Below are 12,925 nucleotides of genomic sequence, written 5' to 3'. Positions count from 1 at the left end.
AAATGAGAAACTGTTGCAGCTTGGCAGTCCAAATGCAAACCAGGAGAAGATGAGAAGAACAGGAGAGAACAGCAAGTGACTTAACACCAAGGGACATCTGGCCTGCATAGGAACTAGAGAGGCCCCCTACTCATAGCAACCCTCATGCTCACTGATACTATGAGAATTTGGTGCTGTGGCAGTGTTTAGTAAGCCACACTGTAAAATGAGGTATGTTCCCACAGCAAACAGTTGGTGTCAGTATTGCCTTATATTAATACTGAATGGCATATACAATGCGGAAGTACTTATGCATCATAATGTTTTAAATACTGTTCGTGTTTCTTGTTTGTTCTTTTCTGCAGTGTGTTTATAGGGTTTTACATATGGAATGGGGTTAGATTTGTTTTTCTGTTTTCTTTGGGGAATACCAGATTGACAGAATCCATGAGTGTGATTTAATGACTAGAGGGTAAGCGCAGCATGAAGCTCATTTAATTCAGTTGTCATGCCCATCAAATTTATATTTTCATCAATAATTTTTAAATGATATTATCCAGTGAACCATAATGGTTTGAACAGCTGGTTTAGTTCACAGGTGTCCAGGAAGGCCAGGTGTTCTGGTTTTTGATTAAAGGGGTCTTAATTCTCAAGGCTTTAATTGCCACAGATTGAAAGGAAAGGTCAAAAACTGGCCGAACTGTGGCCCTCCAGGCGCGGAGTTTGACTCCCAGTTAAGGCTAACCCAGACTGGAATTGAGGGACCACAGGGTGTGGTGGTATTAGTTGTTACTCAGCAATTTATTGATCAATTAAGGCAGTTGATTGCATAGTTAACTCACCGGACTTGTTTTCGTGGGTCTTAACTGGTTGGTGATTATAGGGCACAAATAAAACAACAAAATAAAACAGCAAACCTCCAATCAGGACCAGGGTTGGTACAACTTGATAGCTCTGAGGCCTGAGTTAGTACATTAACCTTAGTTGGCTGCCTGGTTCCTGGGTATGCTGCCAGTGTCCAATGATCACGTACGCTTAATCAAAGTTAAGCGACAGATTTCCTGCTGCGATTACAGGATAGATTGGGCTAATTCATTTCGTGATTTGTGCATGTGCCTGTCACTTTAAGGCCAAAGCCAGGCACCAGATGACGGTCGACGGCGTCAGCAATAGAACCACCGGCAGCCGGAACTGAAATAGGCCCAACGCTGTAAGCTACAAATCACTAATTGAATCGTGAAACTAGCAAAATTGTGGAAGAACCTCAATTTCTCAAAGTAGCTTTAATGACAAAATGATACTCACGGTGAAACCACTTCAAGGGAAGGAATGCACCCTACAGGTAAGTGGTTATGGATAACAGCGTCTCCTAAATGCTAATGTCTGTACCCTATGCTTCACTAAATGTAAGTCCGGCTGACGAGGCCTGCCTCTGGCCGCACGAGTGATTGTACGCTGTTGAATGTAGGCTCAGGAAATACCGGGGATAACGCGGCCTTGTGATCAGTATCAAGGTTGTCCAACGTTAGTTGTGCACCAAAGCATTCGAGAAAGTGCCAGACATTGAGCATGTAGCTGCACGTTTTCGTCCCAACACAGTTTAGCCAGTGCTACAGTGCAATAACGGTTTACTTGTTCCGATACAGAGTTAGAAAGCTAGGGAGCTAGCTACCATTAGCTAAGTAACGTTAACGATCATGTACTAGCATTACGTCGCCAACATAAATGCATTTAACAACTTGGGGAAGAAACAATTCTTCAGTATGATTTCTTTAGATGTGTTAAATAGTTTTGTGGTTTTAATGAGCTATCAAACAATACTTCGACAACTGAAAATTCAAACCAAGCAGCGGTAACATCTGGAAACGATGCCCTGGGTCTTAGATTATTCATCGGCCCGACCACATTGGGGAAACTCTGCCTGGTATAAACAACTTTAGGGACTGCAGTAAAACCATAGAGCGGTCTGGTTTTCTAGTTCTATTTTCCTTTGTAAAAGAATGTCATGTAGCTTCTAAACGGTTGCCTGCATTGGGTTGTGCGAGTTATCTTGCAGCAAATTGCATTGTGTGACCAAATGAAGGTATGTCGCATTGTATGATGGGATACAGCAATATCACAAGGCAGTTCAGTTACAACTACCTGCTTTTAGGGAAGCGGAGCAAAACTTTAAGTGGTATTGTTTATAAAATGCATTTGTATTACCAGAAGCTAACAATCAAGTAAAACTAAACTGGGCCTTATGATACTTTAATGAGCATACACTTTAAGATGAATAAGTTTTGTTGACTTATGACTGTATTAATTTTGTGTTCTTAAGCTCCATGGTTCACTTCACTGTTTTTGATGTTCGTCTTCAAATTAAAGGTCACAGAGGATGAAAAAGTGTCCAAAGTGAAGGAGTTGGTCTCCGATCGTTTGGATATACCACCCAATCAGCAGCGGCTGCTTTACAAGGGGAAGGCACTGGCAGGTACAGTTCAGAAAAAGAAAAACGTACTCCTGAAACACGCTTTCCTCTGTATTCTACTTTTCAGACTATGATCTTAATCAAGACTTGTCTTTAAAGGGGAAACGGAAGCGTTAACAATGCAACTTTAAAGACAGAAGACAAAAGTGCATGCAGGTTTAAGATTCCTGCTTTAAAGTTATTACTCTCAGCACCACAACATTTTTGCATAGTGCATGCATGTTGATTTACTCTTGATTGTAGCCCAAACAGAGAATCTGAGATACAGGCTCTCAAATTAACCATACAGGGCTCTATGCTAACATTTCCCCCCCTCCTCCAAGTAGAAAAATTTTGCAGCACACTAATGCATCCCAGTTATTAAATGTGCTCCTATCCTAAATTATTTTTCCTGTTAGCGCACACAAATTTTCGGGAGCATTGGAGAGCCCTGCCATAGCACTGCTGAAGATCAGTGCTCTTGTCAACACTAATATCATAGATATGAAAATTGTGTTATGTGGAGTTTGGTCTCACACACCTGCTTGTGCCCCCTCTCAGATGAACACAGGTTGAGCGATTACTCCATTGGGCCAGATGCCAAGCTAAACTTGGTGGTACGGCCGGCGGGGGAACGGGGTACAGCGGCAGGGGGGGTCGGCACTGCCTCCAACGGGGTGTGGCAGTCCGTCTCTGCTGTCCTGGCCAAACACTTCAGCCCAGCAGATGCAGCCAAAGTGCAAGAACAGCTCATCAAGGTACTGTCCCTGTGGAGAGCATTAATCAGCGTACACCCAGCCAGAGTCATATACCGTTTAAAAATGACACAATTCACACCATGTCACAATTGTTTTACTATCAGTTAACTCTCTTTGTTTTCTCCCTGTTCTAGGATTACGAACGGTCTCTTAGGCAGTTGAGTCTGGATGACATTGAGCGTCTTGCTGGCCGACTCCTGCACCCTAACACAGAGGGCATGGACACCTCTTACATGGACTGAGATTGTGTCAGTGTGCCACACATTTGAGATTCCCAGAGACCAACCGGTCAGTTTGAAAGAGCGTGGCAGAGGGGGGTTGACGTGGGAATGAACTTGTATCCCCCTCTGCCATCGTATTTGTCTCAACTTGTACGGTGGAAAAACGAGAGCTGCCATTTTCAGTCGTCCCCCGATGCAGTGAGAAGGGCGTTACTGCAGCCGATCAGTCCAGAATCTGCAGTTTGACTGACCTGTTGCAAGTCTCTCATTGGATAGGAAAGGTGTCTTGAGAAATGAGTGTTAACTACAAACTGAAAAAAAGGTTTGGAGGTTAAAATGGTCTTGCACTGACTGATCAAAGAAAATGTACTGTTGGTTGGAACAGTCACTGTATGTTTTGTAAATATTGTTTATATAGCTGAGCAGTAAAGTGGGGAGGAAAAAGACAAGGTGACTTTGTCATTATTATCGGTGTGCTTCATTTCCATTCAGTGCTGCATAGATTTTCATACCCAAACTGGACTACACAACTTTTTAAAAATTGCATCAAGGGAAAGATACTGAACTACTGAGAATATTGACTGAGGTTGGGGGAAAACAGTAACTGTAGAAACAGATCCAAAAGCACAACACAAGAGAATCAATGTCATAAATGTACCTTTTATTTAACTTGCTTTGACAGAAATTATTAAGAGATAACATTGCAGTTCAGCCCGATAGATAAGGTCTCTAACTACTGTATACAATGCGGTTAAAGTTTTAATTTTGTTTGTTTGTAGACATAGAAAATTAATCAGGATTTTGATTAAATTTTTTTTACAATAACTACTTGTGTAAATGTACAAATGAAAAATAAAGATGAGGAGGAGGATAGGACTCCACTCTCTAGTGTGGCATTTCCAAAAGCAGCGGGCACTTCAGTTCTCCTCTAGTTCTGTCCGATTATAAGCTCCTGTCAATTCAATGGCATATTAATACCTTGTATCTTGTTGGTGCCCAATTAAAACATGGCATATTGGACAAACCAGCAAACTTGCATCTGACCAAATGCCCAACATTGAATGATCCTGAATAAGGCAGGCTATTCAAAAATGCCGTTTCTTCAATGCATCCTGACTGAGGTAAAGCACACACATGTGACTTGGCCATAAAGATAAGGAGGCGGTCTGTCAAGAGGCTGCTTACACTAGCCAATGAGGTTCCAAGGAAAAGTGATTGTTGCAAGTAGATGTGCCAGGAATACTTTGGCCTTTATTGGAGCAAGTCTGTCTACTATGGGCAACTTTGTAAGTATGTCATCAAAGTGTTCTCGATGAGTTAGATTGCCTCGACTGGATGCCCTTCCTTGACCCCTCTTATCAGCCTTTCACTTTCTTTTTCTCTTGGAAGTGGTTACCCAGCCAGCATTCTGCTTTAGCAGTTTACATACACCATCTTCACGGTCCTGCTCACTGAACTCCTGGGTGCAGCTCGGAAAGAATCTTATAGGACCATCAGTGCTGTTCAAATATTCCTTTCCCACGGATTACGTTTTTACAGTACATGATTGTCCTATGAAAGTTTGATCAGATTAATAAAAAGGAACTGAACTACTGTAGTGTAAACACCTGGGAATCTACTGGTGACAAAGCTCTTAAAGGGAACTGTAGTCCTGCCAGCCATGGCACCAAAATTATTCAGAAACAGAAAAACTCGAACGATGAAAGGCACACTGATGGGTGAGAGAGACGCTCAATTTGTATGGCTGTCTCCGACACAATGCTACAGTACAATGAGTTGATAAAAAGTAATTAACATTACAGACAACGCAAAACCGATTGTAACTGATAAAAAGTGTGACTGGAATCATATCAACATTTTCAGAAGTAGTAATCTCAAGTGTGATACTCAGCAGGTGAATGCTGTACAAGTGAGTTTCTTGGGGTTTTTTTTTTTTTTTTTTTTGCTTGTTTCAATTCTGGCCCAAACATTTAAGTTTGAGGGAGGGGGGAAGAAAAAAATGGATCGCATCCGGTGTTTTTTCACCAGGAACTCTCACGCATGGCAAAAGGGGAAAAATGTCAAGAGATGTCCACCTGTAACCTGCCCCTCCCCTCATAGCATCTCTCCCTCTCCCTCTCCCATTTATCCTCCTCTGCTCCTCCTACTCAGCAGCTGCAGCCGTCACTGGAGGAGGCTGGTTTGTCGTCCCTTAGTTTGATCTGATCCGGGAAATCGTACGTCTCCACCTCCGTCTCCTGGAAGCGAGGAAAGGAAGAATGGAATGGGTTTTCGAGAATCTTGGGGTGTCTCCACAGGCCACGAGTGCAAAGAGAAAGTTTGTTCAAGAGTTTTCACTCAAGTCATGAAATGTAAGCCTGGAATTTATGATTCAGGCTTAAAATAATATGTGATGCGTACCTGACTGAGGGCATTTCGGGCAATAGTCTGGAAAGCTTGGTCCACATTAGTGGCATCCTTGGCACTCGTCTCGAAGTATGGGATATTGCTCTTGCTCTGACACCATGCTTGGGCTCGCTTTGTTGTCACCTGAGTTGCAAACAACAACAGCCATCTAGTATGCACCACTCTCTCTATAAAGTTCAAGCTAATTGTAAAATGGCCTCCCTAATACCGCACAACATACATCTATGGTGTCAGTAACACAGAATCAAAGTAACTTACTTATTTTTTTGCTTTCATTTAGTTTACAGTGTAAGTTAACACCGGGCAATTCTGACACCAATTTCAGGAAAATATTTTTAGTTTTAGAATCACAAAATAAAAAATAAAAAACTACCTAAAAACAATTTTCGAGTTTCCAAATCCGCAATTATCCAACACCACTTGTTAGAGTCAGACGCATATATAACACATACCTGTCGGTTTTCCAGGTCTATTTTGTTGCCCAGCACCACAAAGGGAAAGTTCTCTGGATCGCGAGGACTGGCTTGGATCAGAAACTCATCTCTCCAGCTGTCCAGGGTCTTAAACGTGTTGGGTGCGGTCACGTCGTACACCAGCACGCAGCAGTCTGCCCCGCGGTAGAAAGCCACGCCCAGCGACTGGAACCGTTCTTGCCCAGCTGTGTCCCAGATCTGACATGACACGGCTTTGAGTCACTTTTCTAACTTCAGGACGCACGACTTGTCAACACACTAATGCACACACCATTTACACCACGTCACCAGTCAGCGCTTTCAGTGATAAACATGCATGGTATGACACTTCTTTTAAGGGGGGAGGGGGACAGCAAGGAGACAAGGAAACAAAGTAGATGACAAACTGGTTTAAGTCTGATTATTGTGAATGAACACACAGACCTGCATGGTGACCATCCTGTCCTCCACCATCACCTCTTTGGTCAGGAAGTCAGCGCCAATCGTGGCCTTATACTGGTTGCTGAACTTCTTATTGACATACTGGTTCATAAGCGAGGTCTTCCCTACCCTAGAAATGCAGAGAAACACAGAGATGCATAACAGAAGCAGAAACATTGCCAAATGCAAAAGCTCATTATTACATCTGTTAATATTCAGTTATTGGTAAATCACAGTCAAATCAGTGAACACAACAGTGCTGTTGGAAGAAACGGTTTTTCAGAGGTGTATCTCACCCAGAATCCCCCAGGATGATCACCTTCAGCAGCACCTTTTTCCGAGAGGCCATACTGGTCTTACGGGAGCTGAAAAAGAGTTCATTCATGCAAACATCAAGCTTGTTCAACTGACTTTTCAACAAAACACATTGCATAACCATAATAATGTCCTTAGTGAACTACTCAACAAGCCCGTAACCATGTCCTTAGGTAACTTCCAAACAAGTTTATCATAAGGGTAAACTTCAAGCAAACACTCATGTCAGTCCAGGTTTCGCTGTAATACTGGCAAGAAAATGAAAGCAAATCAGAATGGATAATAAAGGTGGCTAGCAGAGGCGGAAAGTCCCAGGGTCAGAAAGTAAAAGTCCAGCCCCACCTATGAACTCAGACAGCTGATTTCACTAATTAGCTATACCTCCTTTAGTCCTGGCTGAAGAACTGTGCCAATAAGCAAATCAAGGTAATTGGAATAAAATACTGGGGAGAACTTTTACTTTCTGAACCTGGAATTTCCACCTCTGGTGGATAGCAGTAGCCTCACTTCGCAAACTACTTTTATTCCTGTTGGCATCTGTATCAGGCTAGTTTTATTTGACGTTGACCTCGCCACTTAATGATCCTAGCTATTTAGAAAGCTCGCAATTTATTCGTTGCTAGAATTGGGTTCTTGTTCACAACGTGAAATGTTGTCCCCAACAAATAAACAAATCAATAAATTCGACTAGCTAACTTGCACAGCAGGTGATGCCGTATTATAGATAATGTAAGACAGAAAACTGCAAGAACGTCCACAGAAATTTAGTCAGTAAACATTAATAATACCAAGCAAGTTATGCAGCCAGCCATTTAGCTAGACAAAATGCTAGCCCATTATGGATGGAATAGGCTATATCTAACTAGCAGGTTAGGTAACTTTGTCATACTACTTAGCCACATTCAACAAACTCCTAAAAACAATATGCTGATATTTTGGCAACTATTAACTAGAACTAAACGAAAAGATATCCAGAACCACTGTATTTGTCTTACAAACACTTGACTTCGGCACGTACTGTTAGCTAGAAGGGAAAGCTGGCTAGCTAATGTCAGGTAGCTAACACTTGCTGTAGTTAGTAGGAAAAATAGACATTTCCAAGTCGGGAAACAATAATTTACATGTGGGTACACTTTCATAAAATACATTTCTCGATGAGGGTTAGTCAAAATGGGAATAAAAAGGCATTTAGATGGCTAGCTATGTGTGTTGAACACAAACTCACCGACACGCAATCGAACCGTCCGCTTCTTCACTTCCGTATTAACAGCCAGCCCTGATGCTGCGCAACTCTGACAGACGGAATAGCTGAGGGAGCTAGCTAGCTAGCTTCTCTCAGAAACCGAGGAACTGATTTCAGCTATATTGGTTTAAAATACGATAAACAATATCCTGCTTAAAATGACCGATGGCAACATCCGCTCTTGTTTTGACTGTGATTGTGCCCAATATGGCTGCTCAGAGTCACGAGGGTTTGACGTTGTAGATCGAAAACCCTCCAATTGCTGCGGGAAGTCCCCGCAATCCGGAACCGTATGTGAGGAAAAATATCGCCATTTCATTTTAGAGGACAGTTGTGTAGGTAGATTATGGTGATTATCAGTTTGAGCCAATTCATTTCAGGGTCTGTGATGAGCAACCTTTTGTTATGCTTTATTGTAACACACTAGTCAATTTTTAAAAAACGTATGAAGCTAATTTTAATCTACCATATCTACACAGCAAGTCTGGCGAAGTTGTTCTTTAAAGATAAACATTGTGCTGCCTCAGGATAGTAGCATAAAAATACAACGTTAATATTGTAGCCACACATTCACGACAAAATAACAGTGGGCTAATCTTTCATGGATTTCGCCAAATCAGCTAAATTGCATACGTTCCATTCTTTCCCTTCTTCACCTCTCCCCCCAATCTTATTGCACACGTTACTGTAGTCGTATGCACCATCACGAGTATCCAGGTAGACATTAAATGCCAAGTTGCGCTTCCCCTTCGAGTTTCTACTCGATGAATAATGTGCTTTTGTCATGTCAACTCAACACAAACGCCAAAAGCTAAGGGAAGAGGCAAAACAAATTTGAAGGTACTTCTTAGGGTTCAACTACTGCTTCTTTTCTGTGCAGCTGAAATGACTGAACTCAAGCCACCTACATGGTCCCGAAATGACACAAAAAACAAACTGTCTCTTTCTTTTTTAAAACCACAGGTAGCGTTTAGCCTGCAGTGTAAGTAGGCACTAAACCTGCAAGAATTATGGCAAAGAAAAACGCATTTGTAAAATTGCTTAATGCAGCTAGAGAGAAACCAGTTCCCCTGACTACAGTGAAAGAGCAGCTATGATCTGCTGGTCTAAAAGCATGTGCATTACCTTTTCACAATATTTTTGGTTCTGTGCTGTGCTGGCATCTCCTACACCACTGCAGGTTACAAGGAAGGATATCGCAAATTTTAAAGAGAGTTAATTTGTTAAGCACACAGTTATTTGGAATGTTTTGTATCTCAAATTTATGAAGGAAGTGTCCATTGCTGGTTCAAGACATTCAGCTCTTTAAACTTTTAATCCACGACTTTGCCCAACTGTTTAAGTAAATTAGCTTTGTCTACACAGGCACAAGCTCAGTTATCCAATTGTATTTTGTATTTTATAATGCAAGTATGTGAAATAAAGTAAGACCTACTGGAAAGGTCTGAATTTCAGACAAAAGTTTTGCAGTTTTGAATGATCATAACTCAAAAGTTTACATCTAATTGTCTTATATGTGAAATTGTATTACAGACCGGGTGGTGCAAGAACAGGCAGGAAATTGTATAAATATTTTAAATGCAAAATACAGTAAGAATGATACGTTCTCTGGATGTGACGTTTTGATATTGATTGAATTAGAAGGTGCATATTTTTGACAGATCATAACTCAGCATTTTCTCATAATAATATCTTCAATTTGGTCTGGGAAAAAAAATCAATTTAGCTTTACTTTAAAAATGGTACAGGGATGAAGGTATTTATGAACAGTTTCTGCTGCAATGAATTCCAATCATTTGCTGCACTGAAGTGTAAAGCAGTACCACCAGAACTGGTATAAGATTTAGGGCCAGGTAGTCTGAGTATGTGGAGAGCCTGAGATTGTACTGAGAGTGGGTAAGCTGAAGTAGATTGGACAGTAAAGAGGGATTTTGCCTTAAAGCCTTTTATAATTGAATGTGTACAAGTATTCAGTGCATTGGCTGTGAAGGGTAGATAGCAGGTGCTAGGGCATATGAGGTAGAGCCAATTGCCGTAGCATACGTATATTGCCTTAATAAAAGTTAGGAATGCTGACGCTATGGATACATTCATGTTTAAAACATTGTTTATCATGGAAGCAATCAAGTCTGGTTTGTCATCCTAAATTGTGCCCAATTAGGCTCTAACCTCCACTTTAGGCCAGACATAGAGACATGGAATTACAAGAATGAGGCCATCCTCAACCCCCACATACTTACCCAAATGTTCAGGTTTTCCAATGATATACCATATCGGGAAACCTAAAACTTCATTTTACTTGGTTTTACTACACACATTTTAGCATGTTGGATAGAGGTGTATGACAGCATATGCAAATATTTGATGTCACTCAACATCTATTTCTTTTCAGGATCTATCCTTCCCACTGGCCTACAATATGATGTAGATCAGGAATTGTCAGATGCTGATGTAATGTCATTCATTGTCCAGGAAATTGGGCACTTTCCAAATTGTTCACATTAATTATTTCTTTTAAAATTTATTAAACCACACATAAACAACACATAAATCATATCATTACAAAATACACTGAAACAGGAATCACAATCACACAATGACAAGACAAAGGTAACAATCGGTGCATAATAAAGAAAAGAAAAAACAGAATGGATTAAGGGAAACGAGTATTTATCCGGTAAGACCTCATTTAGAAGAATTTTCAAACCCTCCAAGCTAATTAAGTGATACAGTTTTGAGTTTTCCTATATGGGTCAATTTATGAGGCACATAATGAATAAAAGCAGCTTTTCTCAGTTCTGTATTCATAAGGCCCGTCTGAAGTAATATTGGTTTGTCTGAAGATATATATGCCTGAGAGTGAGTATGCTGAATGATCGAAAACATAAGAGTGAAAAAATATAAAATGATAGCTTGTTTAATAGTGCTGTTTAATTACTGTTGCGGGTAGGTGAAGTGAAGTGGTTGGGTTTCAGATTTTCACTTCCGGCTTGTGTCTAAAATATTTGTGAAGGCAACATAGTATGACTCGTTGGCAGTAGCTGTGTGTCCAAGAATGTAAACAAAAATGTTGGTATGAAGAAATGTTATGACAGAATGGACAACAAAAGTCCATATTGCTTTCAAAAAACCAACATCTGGGTTGTCCCTCTGCTATGGCATGACGACAAAATTTGAGAAAATTTTGACGAAAGTTTCCGTAGGGGGTTGCAGTATACGGATTTCAGAGCTGATGGAGGCTGACCTTTTCATCACGGTCTTATTGAAAAACACTGTATATCCATTTCGCATGGTAGCAGTATGCAGTATGTCAACCATGTGAATGCAGCCTTAGAATCAAGGATTTTCTCCAAGCCCTGGGCACCAGTCAGTGAATTACCATTAAGATTGGAGTGTGAAGAGAGCTTTGCCTTCTCGAAAAGGTGAATTCCAGCATAGCAGAACAATGTCTTATTATTCAAGATTCATTGCAAGCCATGACCTGATTTTTCCCAGATCTTACTATATTTTTTGGAACAGAGAGGTGAGAAGCAGAACAGAGAACTCTGCAAGTCAACACATATAACACTATATTTCCTCTGTGCTGGAATCTTAGATCACCTGATGAATCATTGATGACTGACTGATGATGAACACGAAATCTACCCTCAGCAAAGTAGTTGATATCTTTAAGAGGAATTCTTCAGAGAATGTAGAGGGCCAAACTTCAGAAGAGAAGTAAGTCCTGGACTGGAAGAAATGTATTCTATTCTCACACTATCTGAGCTGGGTCATGTTAAGGAAAACTCACACTGGAGATTCAACCCCACACTTCATTACCATATACTGCCAACACACATATTTCACTCCAGCTGCAACCATGAGATGTCACAAAAATGTTCCAGGTAGCCTTTATCCCCCTCCAGCTCTGCCTAGAGGGATTGCATTGTGCACAGCCATTACCGGAAGAAGCCCTCCCAGCCACCCCATGCTGGGGGCTTTCTCAGAATAATACCACTACCTTAGTCCATCCGTCAGGACAGCACCCCTGGTTAATCTATTTCTGTGTATAATTATGCACAGGCCATCCTGAGGCCTCCCAACACCAGCAACAACCTCAAGGACACTGAGCTCAGCATGCCTGAAGACTTGGAATGAAACAGGGCAACCAATCTGTGACTATTTAAGCGTAGGGGTGAAGTCTGAGAATGAGAACAATATAAAATATTGTCATAATTATTCTCATTGGTTAAGTATTGCTGCTTCAGCACCACCTTACCAGTATTGCAAGTAATAATTATGGGCCATGGGACCAATATATTTACTGAGAGGGAATTGCCTGTCAACACCACCCACCTTTTAAAGGAGTGCAGAATGAATAACCTGGAACAGATACTGACCTGCCTCGGTTAAATGCCTATTATTCTTTCAGAAACATTTGGTACCACGCATCCTATAGTACCAACTGCAAGAGTGCTGCTGTGTCAAAAATATATTGAGCTGACTTTTCTGGTTTTACCTACCCACTGACATAATGATTTCTTGTAAATAAGTTTGTTCCCCAAGTATGTATGATTTTACCTTGTTTATAGCAGAGAAGAAAGAAAACCCAGAGGTGGACCAAATTTTATCTGTTAAGAGTTGAATAAGAGCTGAAATTGACACAGAACATTCTACTGAGC

General features: G+C 41.0%; 2 protein-coding genes across 2 annotated transcripts; one reads left to right on the top strand and one right to left on the bottom strand.

Moving 5' to 3' along the window:
* The first annotated feature begins 899 nt into the window (after nucleotides 1–899).
* ubl4a (ubiquitin like 4A) lies at nucleotides 900–3,856 on the top strand. The gene is made up of 4 exons (XM_035379350.1): nucleotides 900–1,321; nucleotides 2,347–2,452; nucleotides 2,990–3,186; nucleotides 3,321–3,856. The coding sequence occupies exons 1-4, from the start codon at nucleotides 1,274–1,276 to the stop codon at nucleotides 3,426–3,428; spliced, it is 459 nt and encodes a 152-aa protein (XP_035235241.1). The 5' UTR covers nucleotides 900–1,273; the 3' UTR covers nucleotides 3,429–3,856.
* Nucleotides 3,857–4,053: 197 nt separating this feature from the next.
* Nucleotides 4,054–8,492, bottom strand: rab7b (RAB7b, member RAS oncogene family). Its single transcript, XM_035379349.1, has 6 exons — nucleotides 8,247–8,492; nucleotides 7,003–7,071; nucleotides 6,710–6,836; nucleotides 6,266–6,484; nucleotides 5,808–5,936; nucleotides 4,054–5,644 (listed from the first exon to the last, which is right to left on the bottom strand). The coding sequence occupies exons 2-6, from the start codon at nucleotides 7,053–7,055 to the stop codon at nucleotides 5,555–5,557; spliced, it is 618 nt and encodes a 205-aa protein (XP_035235240.1). The 5' UTR covers nucleotides 7,056–7,071; nucleotides 8,247–8,492; the 3' UTR covers nucleotides 4,054–5,554.
* Nucleotides 8,493–12,925: the final 4,433 nt, after the last annotated feature.

Source organism: Anguilla anguilla, chromosome 10 (assembly GCF_013347855.1).
Source record: "Anguilla anguilla isolate fAngAng1 chromosome 10, fAngAng1.pri, whole genome shotgun sequence".
NCBI lineage: Eukaryota > Metazoa > Chordata > Actinopteri > Anguilliformes > Anguillidae > Anguilla > Anguilla anguilla.
This window is presented reverse-complemented; position numbering and strand designations above follow the sequence as displayed.

Bases quoted from the DNA above. Each gene is read 5' to 3' on its own strand.
- ubl4a (XM_035379350.1), top strand. From the start codon at position 1,274: ATGATACTCACGGTGAAACCACTTCAAGGGAAGGAATGCACCCTACAG. The intron at 1,322-2,346 runs GTAAGTGGTTAT...TTCAAATTAAAG, and splicing joins GGAAGGAATGCACCCTACAG to GTCACAGAGGATGAAAAAGT. The intron at 3,187-3,320 runs GTACTGTCCCTG...TCCCTGTTCTAG, and splicing joins TGCAAGAACAGCTCATCAAG to GATTACGAACGGTCTCTTAG.
- rab7b (XM_035379349.1), bottom strand. From the start codon at position 7,055: ATGGCCTCTCGGAAAAAGGTGCTGCTGAAGGTGATCATCCTGGGGGAT. The intron at 6,837-7,002 runs GTGAGATACACC...CTGCATTTCTAG, and splicing joins ATCATCCTGGGGGATTCTGG to GGTAGGGAAGACCTCGCTTA. The intron at 5,937-6,265 runs GTATGTGTTATA...TTTGCAACTCAG, and splicing joins TAGACCTGGAAAACCGACAG to GTGACAACAAAGCGAGCCCA.